This window comes from Polypterus senegalus, chromosome 11, assembly GCF_016835505.1.
Source record: "Polypterus senegalus isolate Bchr_013 chromosome 11, ASM1683550v1, whole genome shotgun sequence".
In the NCBI taxonomy this organism is placed as follows: Eukaryota; Metazoa; Chordata; class Cladistia; order Polypteriformes; family Polypteridae; genus Polypterus; species Polypterus senegalus.
In genome coordinates this window covers 9,918,771-9,946,133 of record NC_053164.1, presented here as the reverse complement: position 1 = coordinate 9,946,133, position 27,363 = coordinate 9,918,771, and the positions used below count along the sequence as shown (strand labels likewise).

The window sequence follows — 27,363 nt, the reverse complement described above, 5'->3', positions numbered from 1 at the left end:
CAACCATTGTGCCTGTTCCCAAAAAACCTGTCTTAATGACTATCGACCAGTCGCTCTCACCCCTGTCATCGCAAAGTACTTTGAACGACTGGTAATCACCCACATCAAAGCCTTCATCCCAGCTGATCTAGACCAACACCAGTTTGCCTATCAAATCAACTGAGGACACCATCTGTGTGGCTCTACATGCTGCCCTCTTGCACCTGGAAAAGCCCAACACCTATGTTAGGATGCTCTTCATTGACTACAGCTCTGCATTTAATGCCATCATACCTAACCAGCTGATCCAACAACTCTATGCACTAGGACTTGCTGCTGAGTGAGGGGTCTGAGTGTCTGGGCTTGTGAGCGTCCTGATAAAAACCAAGAGCCAGGCCTTCGATGACCTCTTGGGCACGGCCATCAGCAGTGTGTCTGTTTGCGGAGAGAGTGTCGACCTCGTCGAGAGGTTTACTTACCTCGGCAGTGACATTCATGTGACTCTGGTGACTCTTCCTATGAAGTCAGTAGACGGATTGGGAGAGCATGGGGGGGTCATGAGGTCACTCGAAAGGGGTGTGTGGCGCTCCTGATATCTGCAAAAGGACGAAGGTCCAAGTCTTTAGAGTCCTGGTGCTTCCTGTCTTGCTATATGGTTGTGAGGCATGGACGCTATCCAGTGACCTGAGATGAAGACTGGACTCCTTTGGTACTGTGGCTCTCCGGAAAATCCTTGAGTACCACTGGTTTGACTTTGTGTTGCTCATGGAGTCCCGAATGAGGCACATTACTTGCATTGTGAGGGAGCGTCAGTTACGGCACTACGGCCATGTGGCGCGTTTCCCCGAGGGTGATCCGGCTCGTAAGATCCTCATTGTTGGGGACCCGAGTTTTTGGACCAGGCCAAGGAGTCACACACGTAACACCTGGCTGCGGCAGATAGAGGGTCATTTCCAGAGGATGAGACTGGATCGCGTGTCTGCCTAGGGTGTTGCCAACAGGGATCCCGAGTTGTGGCCAGGGAATGCTCTGTATTTTATATGCTAATGTATTTTCCATGTTGATTGAAGGAAGGCAACATTACACGTCATTTAACCACAGAACTACTGGCTAGAAAGCTGACTCTCTCTAACGTAATGGCCAGTTTAAACAAAAGACAAGAACCCCTAAACACACATCAGGCCATAGCGCACACCTCCACCTACATCTTTACACTTGTTTACACTCATATTAACTTGTTAAACACTTTATATCTGAAATAACATGAAAACGCTTTTTGTAATGTACCATAATTTAGATTACAATATGTGAATGTCAGATTGTATAATAGCTCAGCTGAACTTCACACTGGTAGTAACACAACTACGCACTGAGCTTTATTCTTACATCAGAGAAGTACTTAATTAAGACTGTCGTCTGTGAAATGGGACATCATAAACTTTATTTTTTTCCATTACAATCTAAATTTATTAGGAGTCGGAGTCGGTACATTTTTGCTGACTCCGACCCCGACTCCAGGTACCCAAAATTGTCTCCGACTCTACAGCCCTACTATGAAAGGCGCTATATGAAGTTTTTTGATAGAGGTATTGGTGCATCTGTGAACTTTTCCTACTTGCAGCATGCTGATCCATTTTATAAAACCTCCATGTTGTGCTGCTGCTGGTAAAAGGCGCTATATACAGTTGATCGGTAGAGTCCTTGGCAGACTTCCGGTGCTCTCATTCAGGTCCGAAGTGCCGCACTATAAACTGCTTCACAGAGCCGAGTGTGACTGCATCATTTGGAAGGCTTAAGGCTCGAACATTGCGGAGAATGTTATATTAGGTGTGCAAACAAAATAGCAATTATATTATGAAACGCACATTCTGTTGAGTCCCGTTTAGACAACAAGTGTGTTTTATACTGGTATGAACCGAGGGTTCTATGGTGGCTCAGTTTTGCATACTTCACCTCAGCGTGACGCAGCCGTTCACACCAGAGTGCTTATCCTATTAACCCTCCGTTGAGCTCTTCTTATATAGCGCCCCCTACTGTGTATTTTTGTAACATCCTTCACCTTTTCTCTCTTCCAGTCTCTGTCGCACAGTGATGTGGGGAACTCTACGCGTCGGCTTTACTCGGGCCGCCCCATTCAACTGGACAAGATGCTGCTTTCCAAAGTCAAGGTACCCCACACGTTTGTCATCCACTCCTACACCCGGCCCACCGTCTGCCAGTTTTGCAAGAAGCTGCTCAAAGGGCTCTTTAGGCAAGGCTTGCAGTGCAAAGGTAAGTCGGCACCCCAAGAATGCAGAGCTTGATCTTAACTCGGGTTTTGCTTTAGGGGGTCCACAGTATGGTGGTATGTATTATCGCGTCACCCATTCCATAATAGCCTTCTCCCTAGGTTTGGGAGGAAGAGGAGGTGAGGTACAGAGTCAAAAACCCACCTACAGAACACCCATGCTATCTGAATTACCCCGTGTACAGCATGTAGTGTTCAGGTTAGCCGGTATCAAGTTCAATGAGCCTGTGATATCCCAGAATGCTTAGTGCAATTCGGCAGAGCACAGCTAGAAGATGAGACCAGCACAATTTTGATGGAGGTATGGTTGGGTTAGTTTTGTGATGATCAAGTGATGCCAGCGTATAACTCCGAGGAAGGTCATCATCATCATCATCATCATCATCCATGTGGACCTCACGCTCCTGCATCCTCATAAAGTGTGTGTGTGTTACTTTGAGATTCTATATGGCTGAGGTGCATGCTGGGGCTGATTCAGAGGTAACCAGATGTCAGCTGGCCCTCTAGAAGTCTGTCTTCTTGTCCTGTCCCATCAGAATGTCGGACACTTGGGCTACACATACCTTAAGGTGACAATGTCCTCTACCATTTTCTTTACTTGTTTCTCTTTGTTTTTCGTTTCAGATTGCAAGTTTAACTGCCACAAGCGCTGTGCTGCTAAAGTTCCCAACGACTGCCTCGGGGAGACCATCATCAATGGAGGTGTGCTATGAGTGGGTTTGGCTCACCATCTTTATTTTATTCTGGGGATTACTCACATTTGGCATGGGGCACAGAAAGCCCCACCACCCTACATAACACATACCGGGCCCACCACAATCCGCACTAAGGTCTTGTTGAAGGAGGCCACTCAGCTGACTCGGGATTCGTTGATTTTTGACGTAGTCAGAGCTTACATTTGTAGGGGCTTGGATCGAGTCTGCCCTCGTGTGGTCACAGAGAGAACTGCAGTCCTAGTAGAGAAAGAGTATTTCCATGTAAGCCACTGAGTTAGGTCAGCACATGCTGTGGGAGTCTCTTAAACAGACTGGCATAAGGGGTAAAAAGTAAGGGCACAGGCTGGTGGTCTGTTAGGATGGCAGAGTTCAAATTATAAGAAAAATGTATAGAAGCAAGTGTCAAGTGGGGCAGCTGAGTGGCACACTGGAGAGTGGGAGAGCATTTTAAAGGCTTAGAAAATAGAGCAGAATGTTCTGAAACCTTCCTAAAGGAGCCTCCCCTGGCAGCATCAGAGACTAGGCACAGATTAGCCATTAATTTCCATTAAGAAACACTCTCTCAAAATGAGATGATATGGAATCTCCCATTAAACTAACCACCCACCTCTTTAAGGGGGAATGTGGGGAGGAATAGTAGGGTACCCAAAGGAAATCTATGTAGATACTGGAAGAACATACAGACTCCATACGGACAACTTCTGGAGATGGAACCTGGGAGGCAGCAGGGCTATTTACGGTGCCGCTCCGCTTTTAAAATGTGTCTGAAATACACAAGCAAGACATGAAATGATGGGTTCCTTCAGGGGCACTAAATGAAAGGGAGCTTGATAAGTCTGAACAGCAGACAGCACAGTAATTAGCAGCGCAGTCTCACACATCATAACACAATGGTGCACCCCACAGAACATTTTCAGTTCAAAGTTGTTTGTGGTCCTCCGTTCTGTCAAAGGCGCCATATAAAACACAGGCTGACTCAATGTAAAAAGTGCACAGTGTGCTGCATTTCATGAAAGGCACCATATAAAATATACACTGACGTTTATACAAACCGGATTCCAAAAAAGTTGGGACACTGTACAAATCGTGAATAAAAACTGAATGCAATGATGTGGATGTGCCAACTTCTAATATTTTATTCAGAATAGAACATAAATCACGGAACAAAAGTTTAAACTGAGAAAATGTATCATTTTAAGGGAAAAATATGTTGATTCAGAATTTCATGGTGTCAACAAATCCCAAAAAAGTTGGGACAAGGCCATTGTCACCACTGTGTGGCATCTCCCCTTCTTCTTACAACACTCAACAGACGTCTGGGGACCGAGGAGACCAGTTTCTCAAGTTTAGAAATAGGAATGCTCTCCCATTCTTGTCTAATACAGGCCTCTAACTGTTCAATCGTCTTGGGCCTTCTTTGTCGCACCTTCCTCTTTATGATGCGCCAAATGTTCTCTATAGGTGAAAGATCTGGACTGCAGACTGGCCATTTCAGTACCCGGATCCTTCTCCTACGCAGCCATGATGTTGTGATTGATGCAGAATGTGGTCTGGCATTATCTTGTTGAAAAATGCAGGGTCTTCCCTGAAAGAGATGATGTCTGGATGGGAGCATATGTTGTTCTAGAACCTGAATATATTTTTCTGCATTGATGGTGCCTTTCCAGACATGCAAGCTGCCCATGCCACACGCACTCATGCAACCCCATACCATCAGAGATGCAGGCTTCTGAACTGAGCGTTGATAACAACTTGGGTTGTCCTTGTCCTCTTTGGTCCGGATGACATGGCGTCCCAGATTTCCAAAAGAACTTGAATCGTGACTCGCCTGACCACAGAACAGTCTTCCATTTTGCCACACTCCATTTTAAATGATCCCTGGCCCAGTGACACGCCTGAGCTTGTGGATCTTGCTTAGAAATGGCTTCTTCTTTGCACTGTAGAGTTTCAGCTGGCAACGGCGGATGGCACGGTGGATTGTGTTCACTGACAATGGTTTCTGGAAGTATTCCTGAGCCCATTCTGTGATTTCCTTTACAGTAGCATTCCTGTTTGTGGTGCAGTGTCGTTTAAGGGCCCGGAGATCACGGGCATCCAGTATGGTTTTACGGCCTTGACCCTTACGCACAGAGATTGTTCCAGATTCTCTGAATCTTCGGATGATGTTATGCACAGTTGATGATGATAGATGCAAAGTCTTTGCAATTTTTCCCTTTCTGATATTGCTCCACTATCTTTCTGCACAACATTGTGGGAATTGGTGATCCTCTACCCGTCTTGGCTTCTGAGAGACACTGCCACTCTGAGAAGCTCTTTTTATACCCAATCATGTTGCCAATTGACCTAATTAGTGTTTTTTGGTCTTCCAGCTCTTTGTTATGCTCAAATTTACTTTTTCCAGCCTGTTATTGCTACTTGTCCCAACTTTTTTGGGATTTGTTGACACCGTGAAATTTTGAATCAACATATTTTTCCCTTTAAAATGATACATTTACTCGGATTAAACGTTTGATCTGTCATCTACGTTCTATTACAAATAAAATATTGACATTTGCCATCTCCACATCATTGCATTCAGTTTTTTATTCACAATTTGTTTAGTGTCCCAACTTTTTTGGAATCCGGTTTGTATAAAAAGGTGTACAGTGGTGCCGCATGCCATGAAAGGCACTATATAAACCGCAAACTGAATGCAAAAAGTGCATGGTGGTGCTGCAATCCATGGAAGACACCATATAAAATATAGACTGAGTACAGAAATTGTTCAGTGTTGCTGCTGCATTCCATATAAAATATAGACTGACTTAATATAAAAAGTGAATGGTAGTGCTGCTTTCCATGAAAGGTACTATATAAATTAAAAAAATGACCAAATGCAAAAAGCGCACAGTGGTGCTGCATTCCTCTAACGGCAATATCTAAATTACAAACTGTCAGAATGTAAACATAAATGCAAAGTGGTGCTGCATTCCGTGAAAGACACTATATAAAGAGGTGTGCATAGCATATAAAACTATTTTCAGGCACTACATAGCACAGTGTTTATGGCTTTGCACTTCAAACCCTGATGTTGTGGGTTGAGATCCTACTACTGACACTGTGTGACCCTGAGCGAGTCAATTCACCTGCCGCTACTCCAGGTGGAAAAACAAAAGAAATGTAACCAATTATATCTCTCAAATGTTGTAAGTGGCCTTGGATGAAAGTGTCAGCCAAATAAGAGGATGACGATGATAATAGTAATAGTCCTTGTGTAAAAAGTGTAGAGTAGTCGTGTATTCCATGGAGGGCACTATATAAAGTTCAGCCCGACTGAATGTAAAAAGTGCACAGTCTGCTGCGTTTCATGAAAGGCACCATATAAATTATGCACTGACATTTATATAATAGGTGTGCAGTGGTGCTGCATTCCATGAATGGCATTATATAAAACACAGGCTGATTTAATGTAACAAGTGCACAGTGTGCTGCATGGCTGCACTTCACACCCTGATGTTGGGGTTTCAGATCCCTACTGCTGACACTGTGTGACCCTGAGCAAGTCACTTCACCCGCCTGGGCTCCAATAGGAAAAACAAAAGAAATGTAACCAATTATATCTCTCAAATATAGTAAGTGACCTTAGATAAAAGTGACTGCCAAATAAGAAATATTATTATTGTTAATATTATTATTACTAGCCAACCCGCGGCATACCATACGCTGCATAATCAGGCCGGTTTTTTAATGATTTTTAAGCACAGGGAGAAATTTAACATTTGAAAATCGGTAATGTAATAAATCAGCAAGAAAAGCAACATTGTAACAATGCACGGAACGAACCAACACAGTAAAACAGTTTGCTATGGTGCATGCGGTCGTGCGTCGTAACCGAAAACTCGGTTTTTAAAGACTGCTTACTTCATTGTGTTTTAACCTCAGTTGGAAAGGATTGTTTTATGGATCCCATGGGATACCCCTCACAAACCGTTTTACACGCTGCATATGGCGACTCACCTCCTCGAGAAACATGCCTCTATGAACAGTCAGCGTGGCTCGGAGGTGCCAGGAGTTGGTGGGCGTGGCTCCTTCTGCGTGCGCCATAGGTGTCTTACTTGTCGTGGCTCAGTGAGTCCACGCCCCTTCCGGCGTGCTTTCCATGGTTGTCTTGCCTTAGTGAATTATATATATGGATTATTATTATTATTATTATTATTATTATTATTATTATTATTATTATTATTATTATATGATATTGACAATAATAATAATAGGCCTGGTGTAAAAAGTGTGCAGTGGTTGTGCATTCCATGGAGGGCACCATATAAAGTACAGCCTGACTGAATGTAAAAAGTGCCCAGTGTGTTGTATTATGTGAAAGGCGCAGTGATGCTGCTTTCCATCAGAGGCACCATATAAAATATAGACTGCGTCATTTATAAAGTGCACAGTAGTGTTGCATTCTGTAAAAGGCACTATATAAAATATAGACTGACGTAGTGTAGGGAGTTCCTAATGGTGCTGCAGTCCATGAAAGGCCCGATATAAAATTCAGTCGGACGCATTGTAAAAAGTGCACAGTTTATGCTGCATTCTGTGTAAGGCACTATATAAAATACAGATTGAAAATCAGCTGACGTGGTCTGTGTAGCGCTTGTCTGTACCCCGTGCGTGTCTATTTGACATTTCTTCTGGGCACTCTTGTGATCTCTGAGACATGCAGTTTAGGCTGATGGACCCGTCAAAATCAGCTCAATGCCAGTGAGCTTTTATGGACTGGCATCCCGGCCAAGAGTTTTTCCTCCTTTGCAGCCATTGCTGCCCCATAACCTTTGTGGACGCTGGAGGCGCTGCTGCCCCGTTGAACCCACCAGACAGACGTCCAGGACACACGTTTAAAAGCACCAAGAAGATTCTTTGATAATATTCTTGAATAAAGTGCACGCTCCACAATTCAGCAAATCAATAATAATACCAATAATCACAATAACCAATCCTCCAGTCCCAGCAGCTCCGTTCCTCTACCACCCAACTCCAGCCCAATCTGCTGGGTTTTCCATAGTCGTTTTAAAGTCCATGACCCGGAAGTGTTCCTTCTCCCGTTCAAATGCCTTCTTCAAATAAGTAGTACTGCCAGTTTCCATCCTCGTGACTCTGAACTACTTCCGGGTTAGTGTCACCGTAATAGTCCCCCTGGCGGCACCCATAGAAGCCAACAGGGCTGAAGAGACGGACTCCATGTCCCATGCTGCCCTTCAGGAATCCGGGGAAACATTTCCGTCCAGAGGAGATGCCATCTAGCATCCCGGGGGATGTAGTACCCTAAAAAGTCTCTTTCTTTCAGTTGAGGGACGTCCCGGCCAGACTGAAATGCCGGCCGTCCATCACACCTTCTAGCGCTGATACTGAATGGTTGAATGTTTGAAATTACACTCTAAAGGTGAACTTTGAAAGCACTTCAGAAAACTGCTGATACTGGAAAGGCCCTGTGTAAACGTTAGGAAATCTGGCTTGCTGAGATTTAAATCGCTAGAAGCTTACTCAGCTCACATCACTGAGGGACAAACTCCACAGATGGAGGGACACGTTGCATGTCAAGCAATGTCAAGCTGCATGTTGGCTTAATGGCTGCTGTTGCCAGCACACAACTCTTGCTGGGGTGTTTGCATCTTCTGACTGTATAGATGGACCTACAGGCCAATGCCATCAGTTTGCTATATTGACCCCAGTGTGTGTGTGTTTGGGTGTGTGCAGCCTGAGATGGAGTTGGCATGACCGCCATAGCTGATTCCCACATTCCATCTGACACACTAGCTATAGCCTGACTCGCACCTGGAGGAAGTGCATTGATGGGATTTCGGAGAACTGGGCAGTGGACTGACTTCCTTTAATGACCAGCACTCCCCTTGTTAACCAGACTCGCTGTAGTCAGGCCGAGGACGAGCAGCTTTTCTTTTCACCATTACTTCTCTGTCTTTTTATTTGAAGGAAGTGTATACTAACATTTAAATGTGTGCCCACCCGCAGATCTGCTGAGCCCCTGCCCAGACCCAGACGAGCCGATGGAGTACACTGACCCAGACAAGTCTTCCCTGATGGATGATTCTGACGATTCTGGCATTATCCCTGGATCTCACTCCGAAAACAGCTTCCCACAGGATGGAGAAGGTGGAGCCCAAAGGTACTGAGGGGGATCGAAAGGGGTGGGCAAGGTGTGGATGGGCCCCTCGTGAGGGCTGGACTGAACTGACTGCCCCGTGTGGAGTGCAACTTTGCGTAGTGCAAATTGTGAACTTGTGCTCTGCTGTCTCTGTCTCTTGTTCAGCTCCGTGGGCTACATCCCCCTGATGAGAGTGGTGCAGTCAGTCCGACAGACCACACGCAAGTCCAGTACCACCATTAAAGAGGGCTGGATGGTCCACTACACCAATAAGGACACTCTGGTAAGCAAAGAAGATGCTGAGTGACGCTGGACGCATGGGCGCCATACTGGTCAATGGCTCTGTGAAAATTGTGGGGAAAACAAAGACCAGAAAAGGCGCTATACAGAATTAAAACAGATTTTTTTTTTTTTGGATAGAATTTTCTCACACAATGCACTGTGAAAACTTCTATATTAGCCAAACTGGCACATTATAATAGATACTGTGCTCTATAAGAGACGCTATATTGAAGAACTAGGTTGATTTGAAGAATGCACGGTGGTGGAAAGTTGTGTACAAAGCACATGTTGATTTGTAGAGCACTTTAAGTACACATTATAAATATAAATTATACATTTACTGATTGCTTTAGCATTTTTCAATAGAATAAAAATCAGTATAAAGTAAATGTTCACTTCTTCCTTGATCGTTTAGGTAGTGTACAGTATACACATTTTTATTAAAATAAGTGTGTTGATTTGTATGGCATTTCCTCACATAGGGGGCACTGTGAAAAATACACATTAAATTGTGTTGTACTTTCTGCCAGCTTAGATAGCGTGCATTATGAAAGGCGCTATATGAAGTCAATAGTGTGACTGCTGTGACTTTATGGAGCTGATGTGCGGTGCTTTTAGAGAGTTTAGATCAGGGGTGCCCAATGCGGCAATCGTGATCGACCGGTAGATCACAAAGATAGTGCAGGTAGATCGCGTTACATTCAAAATGTTAGTCTATCATATATCCTCCCTAAGGCATTTGCCACTTGATTGAAATACAGGGCGGCCAGTCTGAGATCTCTTTTCTTCTAACACACTGGTCATCTCAAATGCGTGATCAAACACGCGAGCTACTGTAAAACTCCGGCTGTGATCTAGTTAGCCTTCCAATTTATATAGAGTAAAGAAGGGATTAAAAAAAAAATTATTGTTTATGGGCTGGACGTGGAATCAGAAGAGGATTTTTTTCTCTCACAATGTCACAATCGAAGTGCGTTTGTCTGATCTGTCAATCAATCATTGCTATTTCAAAGAAGGAAAATGTGGAAAGGCACTTTAGAACTGTTCATAAAAACTATGAAACTGAGTTCCTTTCCGAAAAGCGATCTGAGAAAGAGAAAGGAGAGGGAACTAAAATTGCAGTTAATCGGACAGCTGTAATTTTTCCCCACCTTGATTTGGGGAACATCCAAAACCTCGCGTCAGAGCTGCAGACGCAATGGAAGGCGTGTGCACAACTTGACAGCATTCGCTACACGGAGCAGATTGAAAATTGTCTCTCAGACTTTGAGCTTTACTTGAGCCAATCGCTACATTTAAGTGCCATCCATTTAGGGAAGATGTTGAGGGCGATTCACTCGCATCAGAAATTGCAACACTTTTTCACCTAAAACTCGTCTACAGTGGAGGAAAAGATTTTGACACTACAGGATGACATTCAGCTGAAGTATGGGGATCATGGACAGTTCTAGAACTTACTGACAGAGGAAAAGTAGCCAAACATGAGGAAATGTGCTGCCTCCTTGACTGCATTATTCAGCTCTACTTATTTATGCGAGTCAGCCTTTTCCCACATGAAGATTATTAAATCCAAATACTGTAGTGACCATAAATGTATTGAATTGTTATTGTGCCATAAGGGTTATTCAGTTATGCAAGGTACGTGAACATATATTTTATGTATAAAGTATACTCAGTATATATATATATATATATATATATATATATATATATATATATATATATATATATATATATACTGCATATATATACAGTGGTGTGAAAAACTATTTGCCCCCTTCCTGATTTCTTATTCTTTTGCATGTTTGTCACACAAAATGTTTCTGATCATCAAACACATTTAACCATTAGTCAAATATAACACAAGTAAACACAAAATGCAGTTTTTAAATGATGGTTTTTATTATTTAGGGAGAAAAAAAAATCCAAACCTACATGGCCCTGTGTGAAAAAGTAATTGCCCCCTGAACCTAATAACTGGTTGGCCACCCTTAGCAGCAATAACTGCCATCAAGCGTTTGCGATAACTTGCAATGAGTCTTTTACGGCGCTCTGGAGGAATTTTGGCCCACTCATCTTTGCAGAATTGTTGTAATTCAGCTTTATTAGAGGGTTTTCTAGCATAAACCGCCTTTTTAAGGTCATGCCATAGCATCTCAATTGGATTCAGGTCAGGACTTTGACTAGGCCACTCCAAAGTCTTCATTTTGTTTTTCTTCAGCCATTCAGATGTGGATTTGCTGGTGTGTTTTGGGTCATTGTCCTGTTGCAGCACCCAAGATCGCTTCAGCTTGAGTTGACGAACAGATGGCCGGACATTCTCCTTCAGGATTTTTTGGTAGACAGTAGAATTCATGGTTCCATCTATCACAGCAAGCCTTCCAGGTCCTGAAGCAGCAAAACAACCCCAGACCATCACACTACCACCACCATATTTTACTGTTGGTATGATGTTCTTTTTCTGAAATGCTGTGTTCCTTTTACGCTAGATGTAAAGGGACATTTGCCTTCCAAAAAGTTCAACTTTTGTCTCATCAGTCCACAAGGTATTTTCCCAAAAGTCTTGGCAATCATTGAGATGTTTCTTAGCAATATTGAGACGAGCCCTAATGTTCTTTTTGCTTAACAGTGGTTTGCGTCCTGGAAATCTGCCATGCAGGCCGTTTTTGCCCAGTCTCTTTCTTAAGGTGGAGTCGTGAACACTGACCTTAATTGAGGCAAGTGAGGCCGGCAGTTCTTTAGACGTTGTCCTGGGGTCTTTTGTGACCTCTCAGATGAGTCGTCTCTGCGCTCTTGGGGTAATTTTGGTCGGCCGGCCACTCCTGGGAAGGTTCACCACTGTTCCATGTTTTTGCCATTTGTGGATAATGGCTCTCACTGTGGTTCGCTGGAGTCCCAAAGCTGGTGGCAGTAATCAGGCCTGGGGGTGGCTACGGAAATTGAACTCAGGTGTGATATACCACAGTTTGGTGATTTTTTAACAAGGGGGCAATTACTTTTTCACACAGGGCCATGTAGGTTTGGATTTTTTTTCTCCCTAAATAATAAAACCATCATTTAAAAACTGCATTTTGTGTTTACTTGTGTTATATTTGACTAATGGTTAAATGTGTTTGATGATCAGAAACATTTTGTGTGACAAACATGCAAAAAATAAGAAATCAGGAAGGGCAAATAGTTTTTCACACCACTGTATATATATATATATATATATATATATATATATATATATATATATATATATATATATATATATATATATATATATATATATATATATACATATTTATGCAGTGCATCTAGAAAGTATTCACAGTGCATCACTTTTTCCACATTTTGTTATGTTACAGCCTTATTCCAAAATGGATTAAATTCATTTTTTTCCTCAGAATTCTACACACAACACCCCATAATGACAACATGAAAAAGTTTACTTGAGGTTTTTGCAAATTTATTAAAAATAAAAAACTGAGAAATCCCATGTACATAAGTATTCACAGCCTTTGCTCAATACTTTGTCGATGCACCTTTGGCAGCAATTCCAGCCTCAAGTCTTTTGAATATGATGCCACAAGCTTGGCACACCTATCCTTGGCCAGTTTGCCCATTCCTCTTTGCAGCACCTCTCAAGCTCCATCAGGTTGGATGGGAAGCGTCGGTGCACAGCCATTTTAAGATCTCTCCAGAGATGTTCAATCGGATTCAAGTCTGGGCCACTCAAGGACATTCACAGAGTTGTCCTGAAGTCACTCCTTTGACATCTTGGCTGTGTGCTTAGGGTCGTTGTCCTGCTGAAAGATGAACCGTCGCCCCGGTCAAGAGCGCTCTGGAGCAGGTTTTCATCCAGGATGTCTCTGTACATTGCTGCAGTCATCTTTCCCTTTATCCTGACTAGTCTCCCAGTTCCATCCCCACAGCATGATGCTGCCACCACCATGCTTCACTGTAGGGATGGTATTGGCCTGGTGATGAGCGGTGCCTGGTTTCCTCCAAACGTGACGCCTGGCATTCACACCAAAGAGTTCAATCTTTGTCTCATCAGACCAGAGAATTTTGTTTCTCATGGTCTGAGAGTCCTTCAGGTGCCTTTTGGCAAACTCCAGGCGGGCTGCCATGTGCCTTTTACTAAGGAGTGGCTCCCGTCTGGCCACTCTACCATACAGGCCTGATTGGTGGATTGCTGCAGAGATGGTTGTCCTTCTGCAAGGTTCTCCTCTCTCCACAGAGGACCTCTGGAGCTCTGACAAAGTGACCATCGGGTTCTTGGTCACCTCCCTGACTAAGGTCCTTCTCCCCCGATCGCTCAGTTTAGATGGCCGGCCAGCTCTAGGAAGAGTCCTGGTGGTTTTGAACTTCTTCCACTTATGGATGATGGAGGCCACTTTGCTCATTGGGACCTTCAAAGCAGCAGAAAATTTTCTGTAACCTTCCCCAGATTTGTGCCTCGTGACAATCCTGTCTCAGAGGTCTACAGACAATTTCTTTGACTTCATGCTTTGTTTGTGCTCTGACATGAACTGTCAACTGTGGGACCTTCTATAGACAGGTGTGTGCCTTTCCAAATCATGTCCAGTCAACTGAATTGACCACAGGTGGACTCCAATGAAGCTGCAGAAACATCTCAAGGATGATCAGGGGAAACAGGATGCACCTGAGCTCAGTTTGGCAAAGGCTGTGAATACTTATGTACATGTGCTTTCTCAGTTTTTTTTATTTTTAATAAATTTGCAAAAACCTCAAGTAAACTTTTTTCATGTTGTCATTATGGGGTGTTGTGTGTAGAATGCGGAGGAAAAAATGAATTTAATCCATTTTGGAATAAGGCTGTAACATAGCAAAATGTGGAAAAAGTCATGCGCTGTGAATACTTTCCGGATGCACTGTAGATAGATAGATATAGTGTAATAAGGCGCTATATAAGTGCCCGACCTGGCACAGACTGATGCAGAAGCACATGCAAAGTTTATTAATTTTCTTCACGTCTTCCTTGTGCCACACAGCCCAACACAGTCCCAAAGCACAAATACCTCCAAAAACACTCTTTCTACTATTCCACCACTCCTCCTCAAGCGTAGTCCTCCTCCTCCTGACTGTGGCCATTGAGTGTTGGTGGCGGCTGGCCCTTTTTATAGCCCACCCGGAAGCGTTCCAGGTGCTTGACCACCTGGTCCTAATTGCACTTCCAGGTGGGGCTGAAGATTCGTCCAGCCAGGCTGTTGAAACCAGAAAGCTGCCCCTAGCGGCCTCCCTGGGCCCCAGTCAGGCTGTGGAGGACTCTATCTCCAATGGAGCCCCGCAGGAAGTTGGGGAATCACCATCGGCCAGGGAGGCTGCCACCAAGCGTCCCAGGGGAGGTACTGAGCTGCCCATGGTTGCTCCCCCGGAACAGATGTAGAAGGGGCGTCCCTGCCGGGCATGGGACCCGGCTGTCCGCCACAATATATACAGTATATATATAATTTTTAATGTAGGTAGATCATTTCGACCTGGTCATTTTAAAAGTAGCTTGCAAGCCAAAAACGTTTGGGCACCCCTGGTTTAGATCGTGTGCAATAAAAGGCACTCTATATGATCTGAAGAGTGACTATAATTTGCACAGTGTTTCCTAAAAGGCCTTAGATAAAAGGCAGTATAGACTCACTGGCCACTTTATTAGGTACACCTTGCTAGTACTTGGTTGGACCCCCTTCTGCCTTCAGAGCCGGCCCTAGACAATTTCGGGCCCTAAGCAAACTGATACCGAGGGCCCCGTAAGGGGACCGACCCCTGCAGCTCTGGCTGCCAAGCAATTTCCTGCATTCTGAGCTGCAGAAATGCGTTTTCCCGGCATCTACAACCATTACTTTTTGAGGATTTCTGTTTGACACTGACAACCGTAACACACTGACAATTAGTTGGAGGAATTAGGTGATGGAATATGTTGCCCGTGAATTATATATATATGAAAAAATTAGTAATAGAGGTTGGAGTGAAGGAGTCTGTTGCTCAATTGGTCCCACCGCAGCAGCGTCGCATCACAGGAAAAAAAACCTTGGGCGCTGTGGGCCCGAAGTGGTCGCTTCGTTCGCTTCGTCCAAAGGCCGGCTCTGCTGCCTTCAGAACTGCCCTAATTCTTCAACAAGATACTGCTCCATATTAACATGACAGCATCACATGGTTGCTGCAGATTTGTCAGCTACACATCCATGATGCAAATCTCCTGTCCCACCACATCCCAAAGGTGATCTACTGGATTGAGATCTGGTGACTGTGGAGGCCATTTCAGTCCAGTGAACTCATTGTCATGTTCAGAAAAACAGTTTGAGATGATCTGAGCTTTGTGACATGGCGTCTTATCCTGCTAGAAGGAGCCATCAGAAGATAGCAGTCATAAAGGGATGGACATGATCAGCAACAGTACTCAGGTGGGCTGTACCATTTAAATGATTCTCAGTTGGTACTAAGGGGCCCAAAGTGTGCCAAGAAAATTTCCCCTGCACATTACATCACCAGCACCAGCCTGAACTAGATCCATACTTTATGTTGTTGATGCCAAATTCTGACCCTACCATCTGAATGTTGCAGCAGAATTCGAGGCTCATCAGATCAGGCAATGTTTTTCAAATCTTCTATTGTCCCATTTTGGTGAGCCCGTGAGAATTGTAGCCTCAGTTTCCTGTTCTTAGCTGACAGGAGTGTCACCCAGTGTGGTCTCTTACTGCTGTAGCCCACCTCCTTTAAGGTCTGACGTGTTGTGTGTTCAGAGATGCTCTTCTGCACACCTCAGTTGTAATGAGTGCTTATTTCAGTTCCTGTTGCCTTTCCATCAGCTCAGACCAGTCTGGCCATTCTCCTCTGACCTTTGAACTGCCATTAACTGGATATTTTCTGTTTTTCGGCCCATTCTCTGTAAACCCTAGAGATGGTTGTGTGTGAAATTCCCAGTAGATCAGCACCACCAGCCATGCCACGTTTAAAGTCACTTCAGTCCCCTGTCTTCCCCATTCTGATGAAATGCATTGAGTTGCTATCATGTGATTGGCTGATTAGATATTTATGTGAACAGGTGTACCTAATAAAGTTGCCACGGAGTTTATAAACACATACTGATAAGAGTGCACTGTGATACACATACTCGCTGAAAATGATTTTGTGCTCAAGTTGGTGGGTATTGCTATGACAATCTTTGTGGATTTTATATTCTTATTTTTCTTACCATCAGACCCCTACTGCTTTTGTTGCTCATTTTTTTTTCTCTCTTTTTTGTTTTTAATCCTCTTCTGCTTCCCCTTTCCTCGTAACACCTGGATTTTTCTCTGCAGAGGAAGCGACACTACTGGAGACTCGACAGCAAGTGCATCATCCTCTTCCAGAATGACACAACCACCAAGTATTACAAGGTATGCAGATGACAACTGCTGTGCTGCACTAAAAGAAAAGAACATGTCGGCATCTGACAGACAGACAGACCGGACAGAGAGAGGGAGAGGACAGACAGACAGACAGACAGACAGTCAGTAAGAGGAAGGGGAGGGCGAGGGGGAGATTGGATGTTAGCATAAAGAATTATGGCAACAAGAATGGAGGCAGTCAGTCAGTCACAGTTGGGGAGAACTTTTGTTGTGGCCGTCTAGGCAGTACATTTTGTGTACAGTGCCGCATTCTGTCTTTAACTTTTATATAATGTATGTTGTGTACATGAGTGCTTTTAAATGATATGCACTGTATAATGATAGGAAATTGAATATACCAGTGCTTTAATCCATCCATTATCCAACCCGCTATATCCTAACTACAGAGTCATGGGGGTCTGCTGGAGCCAATCCCAGCCAACACAGGGCGCAAGTCAGGAAACAAACCCCGGGCAGGGTGCCAGCCCACCGCAGGGCACACACACACCAAGCACACACTAGAGACAATTTAGGATCGCCAATGCACCTCACCTGCATGTCTTTGGACTGTGGGAGGAAACCCACGCAGACACGGGGAGAACATGCAAACTCCACGCAGGGAGGACCCGGGATGCAAATCTCAGGTCTCCTAACTGTGAAGCAGCAGCGCTACCACTGCGCCACTGTGGCGCCCACCAGTGCTTTAAGTTAAACCAAATTATGCTGTTCATGACAATACAGTGTCGTTCATATAAATGGAGAAGGGGGCCCTATGAAGCTTCATGTGCCACGATGTGTCCACTCTCAGTCAGAGAGAAGGTTTGGTTGGGATCCCCCATGAAGATTCATAAAGAGGTACAGACCCACTTCACAAAATTCAATTTACTCTATACATACATACATGTCATACATTTTGTTGTGCATAAAAACTGTTTTTGCGCATATGCAAGGCCATCCATCCATCCATTATCCAACCCGCTATATCCTAACTACAGGGTCATGGGTGTCTGCTGGAGCCAATCCCAGCCCATACAGGGCGCAAAGCAGGAAACAAACCCTGGGCAGGACGCCAGCCCACCACAGGGGGCACACACACACACACACACACCAAGCACACACTAGGGACAATTTAGAATCACCAAATACTGTTTTAATTTGTGTGAAATAAACATACGGAACAACACCCTTATACTGTACATCTCATATGTGGTTCTTTTATCAGTAACTACTAAAGATATTCTGCATTTTTTTTGCCATACAGGAGCTCCCTCTCTCAGAAATTCTTCAAATTCAACCTGCCCAAGACTTCAGCCTTATTCCTGCAGGCACAAATCCCCACTGCTTTGAGATTGTAACAGCCAATGTCCGCTACTTTGTGGGTGAAGTAGCTTCTTCCAGAGATGTTTCAAATAATTACTTGGCAGTGGACGTGGAGGTGGCCAAGGCTTGGGAGAGCACCATTCGTCAGGCTCTTATGCCAATCATCATTCAGGATCAACCCACCTCTACGGGACACATCCCACGCAGTAAGTTAGTGCATTTGGAGAAGAGGCCTAAAAACAGAGTCATACTGGGGTGATGAATATCCGTCTATTATATCACTTTGTCATCTACCTGTCATTTATAAAGAACAGTTCATATTTATCTATGTGTTGTAGGTATTGTGTAGCACCTTTCTTAGGTGTCTGTTATATGCTGTCTTTTGTATCTCTCTATCAACTATATAGTGCCTTATGTACCTTTATAGTTATATATTGATAGATTTGAAAGGTGCTTTATAAAACATACAGTAAATATAATAGAAACTAGGTAATAGAAAGTTAAATACTAGAGATATTACAGAGCTATTTTATAGTTTATCTATCTATCTATCTATCTATCTATCTATCTATCTATCTATCTATCTATCTATCTATCTATCTATCTTACACACACACACACACACACACACACACACACACACACACAATTGTACTATTGTTGGGCCCAATATGGAAAATCTAACCTAGTTCTTCTTATGTGTTGACCTGTGACTTTTTATGTATGTTACTGTAACTCTGCAAATTCCTTTTGGATTAATAAATATCTATCTATCTATCTATCTATCTATCTATCTATCTATCTATCTATCTATCTATCTATCTATCTATCTATCTATCTATCTATCTATCTACCTAAACCTACCTATTATATAGTGCCTTTTTACATCTATCTCTTTGTTTATCTATTATATAGTTTTTTTCACATCTGTCTATATACTATTTGATCGTACACTGTATACACACACACACACACACACGCACACACACATACACAATTGTACTATAGCTGATGCTGACCTGGGGTGTTGGCCCAATTTGGAAAATCAAACCTTTACATACTCTTCTAGTTTTCCCAATCTATGTCTCTGTTATATGACTTTTGGTATGGGATTCATAAAACAGTCTTACTATTTGTGATGCACCATCTGTTGGAATGACAAATGAAATGTATATGTCTCTTTAAATGCCATTTGATATGGGATTCCTCAAAGCAATGCTCTATCTATCATCTATCTATCTATCTATCTATCTATCTATCTATCTATCTATCTATCTATCTATCTATCTATCTATCTATCTGTCTATCACATAGTGCCTTTCACATAACCTGTGTATTAATTATGTAGCACCTTTGATATCTGTCTTAATGACCTTCCACGTCAGTCTTTCCTACTATAATTACCTTTCATCCTTACCTGTCTCATAGTGTTTTTCAACTGTCCCTTGTTCCTGTGCTTTTTAAATATTCATTATGGTGTTTTTGCACTGCAGGACAGGCATCAGTGAGCATTTCGGTGTCCAACAGCCAGATCCAGGAGAATGTGGTGAGTTGACATTCCTCTTTTCCTCACTGCACTCATTTGATCCACACGTTCCCTCTCGCTTTCCAGTGACTTCTCCAGACTGGTTGTGACTCAGTACTTATTGTTGATCCCTCCTTATTATTTTTGAAGATTTTTGGTTGTATACACAGTGCCCTCCTGTTTGGGACAAAGACACAATTTTCCCTGGTTTTCCCCCTCTGCTGCACAGTTTTAAACAAACAATTCAGATGGGAATTAAGTGCACACTACAGATTTTCATTCAAGGGGATTTGCAGACATTTTGGTCACACAGCACTTTTTCTACACAGTTCCCCCATTTCAGGACACCATGATGTTTGTGACAATTGGCGTCACAGGAGTTTGTAATTCCTCCTGTGTGTTTCATTGCTTTATAAGAAACCTCAGCTTGCTTCTACCCTTTGGAGTCTGTAGTTGCCATTGTTCAACATGAGGGCAAGAGCTGTACCAATGAAAGAGAAAGAAGCCATTATGAGGCTGAAAAACAAGAATAAAACCATTAGTGACATTGGTAAAACCTTAGGGTGACTGGAATATCGTGAAGAAGAAAGAACAGACTGGTGTGCTCAGTAATCACAAAGGGACTGGTAGGCCAAGGAAGACCTCCACTGCCAATGACAGAAAAATCCTCACTATGGTCAAGAAAAAGCCTCAAAAGACTGTCTGACAGATCACACAGTCTTCAGGGTGCCAATGTGGACGTGTCAGAGATGACTATCAGCAGAAGACTTCATGAACAGAAACACAGAGGACGCACTGCAAGATGAACACCACAGAGACAGGATGACCAGATTTCAGTTTGTGAAAAAGGACTTCAGCGAGCCTGCGGAATTCTGGGAAAATGTCTTGTGGGCAGATGAGACAAAGATGGACCTGATCAGACTGATGGAAGCAACAAAGTGTGGAGACCAAAAGAAACTGCCTGAGATCCAAAGCAGATCTTCTCATCTGTTAAACATGGTGGTGGGGGTGTTATGGCTTGGGCATGTATGGCTGCCATAGGTCCTGGCACACTTCTTTTCATAGATAATGGAATTGCTGATGACAGGCACACAATGAATTCTGAGGTGTGTAGAAACATCTCATCTGCTCAAGTTCCAGTAAAGGCCCCCAAACTCACTGGACGACACTTCATCTTCCAACAAGATAATGAGCTAAACAGACTGCTGAGGCAACACAGGAGTTTATCAAAGCTAAAAAATGGAAAATTCTTGAATGGCCAAGCCAGTCGCCTGATTTAAATCCAACTGATCAGGCCTTCCATATGCTGAAGAGAAAACGTAAGGGGACAAGCCCCCCGAAACAAAGAGGAGCTGAAGATGGTTGCATGAGAGGCTTGGCAGAGCATCACCATAGAAGACCTTCAGCACCTGGTGATGTCTATGAATGGCAGACTTCAAGCAGTCCTTGCATGCTGGGATATGCGACAAAGTCCTAAATATGACAACGGCTTTAACAGACCGGCCATTGCTGTGTCCAAACATTATGGTGCCCTGAAATGGGGGGCCGTGTAGAAAAAGTGTTTTGAGACTGAAATGTCTGCAAATCCCCTTAAATGAAAGCCTGCAGTATGCACTTTAATCACGATGTCTGAATTGTTTGATTTTGTAGTTTTAAACTCTGGAGCAAAGGGGGAGATCAAGGACAAATGTACCTTTGTCCCAAAGTTTATGAAGGGCGCTGTCCATTCAACAAAAAGATTTTTGTATCTGCAAATTGGGACGAGGAAGTGTTCCAAAAGATGATCTTTTAACCCGTCACATCGTAATCAGGAGGTCATGACCTTTGACAAAACGCCCCTAATGATGGGAGACACAAATCGCGCCGTCCGTAAAAAGCCACAATGGTGATGATATTACACGCCACAAAAAATAATCAATAATTCAGAAAACTATCTTCAGAATTAGAATCCTCGCCCAGAACCTCCCCTTAAAATGCATGTAGAAAGGTATCTTTACATACCCATACACCCAAATAATATTTTAAATAACGTAATTCATGATAGCAGGTCCTCTTCTCTGTTAGCCGACTCATCATTGTTGGTGATCAGGGAGATGATGGCGGCGTCACCACCAGATTTAAATGATTGAGCAGAGCAGCGTCTGGACACACAGAGTCGTAGCAGGAGGTCTCAGCACACAACCCGGTGGAGTGACAGTATTGATGGCCAGTGTGGAGGATGTGGTGCTGCCAATCCATGAAGTCTGTTGGTTTGGGAAGTCCAAAAAGAGCTAGAGGGTGCCACCGGAGGAATTTCAGGCTGTTCATTTACTGTTCATGCATTTGCTCACATATTCCTAATGACATTGTTTTTTTGAAGTTACGACTTTTATGGAACGTTTTTTACCAGCCAGCAGTATCCCCTGCAGGTGAGAATGTGGAGTAAGATTTCTGTGGTTATGTTCCTCTATTCGATTGTCGTGTCCTTTGTCATACAACACTACGGTTGTGCTATTTCACTTTTTTTCTCCTTAAAGGTCCACATTTTCCAGAAGTTACCATATGTGAAATGACCAGAGCCTCCAGACAAGGTGAGCTTCTTATTGGACCCTAATGTTTCCTTCTTTCTTTGTTTCCTCACTAGGATATTGGGACCGTCTACCAGATATTTGCAGACGAGCAGCTGGGTTCGGGCCAGTTTGGTGTGGTTTATGGAGGTGAGTCACTCTCTGTCGTCATCTTTGCGTACGTTCAAAAGTTCTTCATATCTTTAGTATAAATTTAGTTGTCAAATGGTTTTGGACATCAGAGATTCAGAATCAGTTGCTGTTTTTCTTTACATACTGTTTTTGGAACAGTGCAAAATTCTATTAACGTTATATTTTGGGTTTCCTTAGCGTGGCTATCTTGGAATTCTCTTGCCATGGCATGTTGTACCGTTGCTTATGAAGCGGTTCCCAGAAATCATATTTTGTGACACCACTTGTAAGTTGGCACAGAGGATCACACCGACTTGGGTGTGTGATTTAGCATTTGATTCTTTGGTTTCTTGACTCCTGGTTAGGATGGAAGACTATCCGCGCCAAAGTGAACTGCAATACTGTATGTTAAAAGCACCAAAATGCAATGCATATGTGCTGGTCTAGCTGTGCTACCTGTCTAGGTCGGGTTGAAATCTAAGTAATCAACGTGGACCTCCATGTTAACATTTCCTCTTCACCATACAATACATACAGTGGGATGCAAAAGTTTGGGCAACCGTTGTTAATAGTCATTATTTTCCTGTATAAATCGTTGGTTGTTACGATAAAAAATATCAGTGAAATATATCATATAGGAGACACACACAGTGATATTTGAGAAGTGAAATGAAGTTTATTGGATTTACAGAAAGTGTGCAATAATTGTTCAAACAAAATCAGGCAGGTGCATAAATTTGGGCACCACAAAAAAGAAATGAAATCAATATTTAGTAGATCCGCCTTTTGCAGAAATTACAGCCTCTAAACGCTTCCTGTAGGTTCCAATGAGAGTCTGGATTGTGGTTGAAGGTATTTTGGACCATTCCTCTTTACAAAACATCTCTAGTTCATTCAGGTTTGATGGCTTCCAAGCATGGACAGCTCTCTTTAACTCACACCACAGATTTTCAGTTATATTCAGGTCTGGGGACTGAGATGGCCATTCCAGAACGTTGTACTTGTTCCTCTGCATGAATGCCTTAGTGGATTTTGAGCAGTGTTTCGGGTCGTTGTCTTGTTGAAAGGTCCAGCCCCGGCGCAGCTTCAGCTTTGTCACTGATTCCTGGACATTGGTCTCCAGAATCTGCTGATACTGAGTGGAATCCATGCGTCCCTCAACTTTGACAAGATTCCCAGTCCCTGCACTGGCCACACAGCCCCACAGCATGATGGAACCACCACCATATTTTACTGTAGGTAGCAGGTGTTTTTCTTGGAATGCTGTGTTCTTTTTCCTCCATGCATAACGCCCTTGTTATGCCCAAATAACTCATTTTAGTTTCATCAGTCCACAGCACCTTATTCCAAAATGAAGCTGGCTTGTCCAAATGTGCTTGAGCAGACCTCAAGCGGCTCTGTTTGTGCTTCCTCTGCATCACTCTCGCATACAGCATCTCCTTGTGTAAAGTCGCGAATGGTTGAACGATGCACAGTGACTCCATCTGCTGCAAGATGATGTTGTAGGTCTTTGGTGCTGGTCTGTGGGTTGACTCTGACTGTTCTCACCATTCGTCGCTTCTGTCTATCCGAAATCTTTCTTGGTCTGCCACTTTGAGCCTTAACTTGAACTGAGCCTGTGGTCTTCCATTTCCTCAATATGTTCCTAACTGTGGAAACTGACAGCTTCAATCTCTGGGACAGCTTTCTGTATCCTTCCCCTAAACCATGATGGTGAACAATCTTTGTCTTCAGGTTATTTGAGAGTTGTTTTGTGACCCCCGTGTTGCAACTCTTCAGAGAAAATTAAAGGAGGAGGGAAAACTTACAATTGACCCCCTTAAATACTCGGATTCACCTGTGTATGTAGGTCAGGGGTCACTGAGCTTACCAAGCCAATTGAGTTCCAATAATTAGTTCGAAAAGTTTGGGAATCAATAAAATGACAACGGTGCCCAAATTTATGCACCTGCCTGATTTTGTTTGAACAATTATTGCACACTTTCTGTAAATCCAATAAACTTCATTTCACTTCTCAAATATCACTGTGTGTGTCTCCTATATGATATATTTAACTGACATTATTTATCGTAACAACCAACGATTTATACAGGAAAATAATGACTATTAACAAGGGTGCCCAAATTTTTGCATCCCACTGTATGTCTCTGTTATGTGCCATTTGGTATGGGATTTGTGAAAGCAGTGTTAATGTTTGTTATGCACCATCTGTTGGAAGTACAAATGCATTGCATTTTATTACTAAAAATGTTTTTGATGCACCATATTTTAGAATGACAGCGACACAACAACCAGGTGGGCAAACAAACAGTTACACAGACACCTATCCTTTATTCCAGCTGTGGTATCCATTTAAGATGGGCTGAAACCTAATTAATCAACGTATATCTCGATGTTAACATTTGCAGTGCACCATGCAATGCATATGTCTCTGTTATATGCCATTTGTTCTGAGTTTAGTAAAAACAGTGTGTCACACACTCAAGACAAAGTCATATAAAGGTTTGGGGCAGCCACCCGTATAATTTGGTTTCCTGGCTGCAAAGTTGCTTCAATAGATACAGCACTGATGTACACAAAACCGAGTCCAAAACAGAACTGAGGGAATAGGGAGAAGGTGGACTCAAATGGGTCGGGCTCATGATGGTCTTCTGCCATTGGTGCGAGCCCGGACATGGCATCACAGGGGCTGGAGCCGGCAAGGTCTCCTTCCATTGGCTTGGTCCCGGAAGTGATGTCAAGAGGACCAGGTGGAATCCCCCGTGAATGGTCTACAGGCAAGGGCGAAAAGGAGTCAGTGCACTCTGTGACATCCCGGTATGTCTCGGAACTGCCCATACTCAAGCCCTTTAGCTGCCTCCCATGTGCACGTGTGTGACAAGTGTTAATGTTTGTGATGCACCATCTGTTGGAATGACAAATGAAATGCATATGTCTCTTTAAATGCCATTTGATATGACATTCCTCAAAGCAATGCAACACCTGTTTGTCTGTCTGTCTAGATAGATAGATAGAAAGCACTATATAATATAGATAGATAGATAGATAGATACTTTATTAATACCAAGGGGAAATTCCCATACTCCAGCAGCAACATACTGATAAAAAACAATATTAAATTAAAGAGTGATAAACACGCAGGTAAAAACAGACAATAACTTTGTATAATGTTAACGTTTACCCCCCCCAGCTGGAATTGAAGAGTCACATAGTGTGGGGTCTCCTCAGTCTGTCAGTGCAGCAGGACGGTGACAGCAGTCTGTCTCTGAAGCTGCTCTTCTGTCTGGAGATGATCCTGTTCAGTGGATTCTCCATGATTGACAGGAGTCTGCTCAGCGCCCGTCGCTCTGCCACGGATGTCAAACTGTCCAGCTCCGTGCCTACAATACAGCCTGCCTTCCTCACCAGTTTGTCCAGGCGTGAGGCGTCCCTCTTCTTTATGCTGCCTCCCCAGCAGACCACAGCTCACCACAACCGTCTGATAGAACATCTGCAGCATCTTATTGCAGATGTTGAAGGACGCCAGCCTTCTAATGAAGTATAGTCGGCTCTGTCCTCTCTTGCACAGAGCATCAGTATTGGCAGTCCAGTCCAATTTATCATCCAGCTGCACTCCCAGTTATTTATATGTCTGCACCCTCTGCACAGTCACCTCTGATGATCACGGGGTCCATGAGGGGCCTGGTCCTCCTAAAATCCACCACCAGCTCCTTGGTTTTGCTGGTGTTCAGTTGTAGGTGGTTTGAGTCGCACCATTTAACAAAGTCCTTGATTAGGTTCCTATACTCCTCCTGTCCACTCCTGATGCAGCCCACGATAGCAGTGTCGTCAGCGAACTTTTGCACGTGGCAGGACTCCGAGTCGTATTGGAAGTCTGATGTATGTTGGCTGAACAGGACCGGAGAAAGTCCCTGCGGCGCTCCTGTGCTGCTGACCACAATGTCAGACCTGCAGTTCCCGAGACGCACATACTGAGGTCTGTCTGTAAGATTGTCCACCATCCATGGCACCAGGTGTGAATCTACAGCCATCTCTGTCAGCTTGTCCCTAAGGAGCAGAGGTTGGATGGTGTTGAAGGCTCTAGAGAAGTCCAGAAACGTAATTCTTACTGCACCACTGCCTCTGTCCAGGTGGGAGAGGGATCAATGTAACATGTAGATGATGGCATCCTCTGCTCCCACCTTCTCCTGGTATGTGAACTGCAGAGGGTCGAGGGCATGGCAGACCTGTGGTCTCAGGTGGTGAAGCAGCAGCCACTCCATGTTCTTCATCACATATGACATCAGAGCGATAGGCCGGAAGTCATTCAGCTCACTAGGAAGTGATACCTTTGGGACTGGGGTGATGCAAGATGTTTTTCAAAGCCTCGGGACTCTCCCTTGTTCCAGGCTCAGGTATTATCTACAGGTAGCAGATAATATTTACTAAAATCTCAGCGTGTTACAGAGCTGTAACATCCTGAGCTTTAACATTAATAATGAAAGAAAGCAACAGTTGTGAACTTTTCATTCAGGCTGTCTTAACTTCTTGCATCTACCCAACCATATCCAAAAAAATTAAAAGTCTGGCATTGTCAATATTGCCCAGTAGATGGCAGCAAAGACCTTAAGAAGTACATTATAATAAGTGAAATGCTCTCATGGTGTGACATTCAAGTGTGTTTGAGACTTTAAGTGGTGTAATAGTTGAAGCATTTTACAGTTTGGTCTGGATACAATTAGGCAATAAATGACCAATAAACTAACAGTTCTCTCTCCTTCTCTACCTCCACCAAGTGTTGCCTGCTACCTCCCAACCCTGACTCGTCCATGTGTGGTAGTGGGCTTCCTTTTATGCCAGACACAGAAATGCTTCCAGTGCCATTCCTTCTCCTCTAGGAAGCACTTCCAGGCCATAGACAAAGTAGTGTGGTCTTCCCCTGACAGCACCCTCTACCGATCCCAAGGGACCCCTACAGGGATGCACTTCCAGACTCCACTTCCTTAGCAGCCCTGCAGGTGGCCCAACTGGGTGCTAATACAAGGACCACTGTCACCTAGCACATGGGGAATGGAACCATTGCCAAGT

General features: G+C 43.6%; 1 protein-coding gene across 1 annotated transcript in view; it reads left to right on the top strand.

Moving 5' to 3' along the window:
- The window catches only part of prkd2 (protein kinase D2), a 187,628-nt gene that overhangs the window by 130,360 nt on the left and 29,905 nt on the right, over positions 1 to 27,363 (top strand). Inside the window, exons 5-12 of the mRNA XM_039768040.1 lie at positions 2,055 to 2,250; positions 2,891 to 2,968; positions 8,989 to 9,142; positions 9,287 to 9,404; positions 16,705 to 16,782; positions 18,035 to 18,299; positions 19,587 to 19,639; positions 22,242 to 22,314. Coding sequence (XP_039623974.1) covers positions 2,055 to 2,250; positions 2,891 to 2,968; positions 8,989 to 9,142; positions 9,287 to 9,404; positions 16,705 to 16,782; positions 18,035 to 18,299; positions 19,587 to 19,639; positions 22,242 to 22,314 — 1,015 coding nt within the window. The remainder of the gene's footprint in view (positions 1 to 2,054; positions 2,251 to 2,890; positions 2,969 to 8,988; positions 9,143 to 9,286; positions 9,405 to 16,704; positions 16,783 to 18,034; positions 18,300 to 19,586; positions 19,640 to 22,241; positions 22,315 to 27,363) is intronic.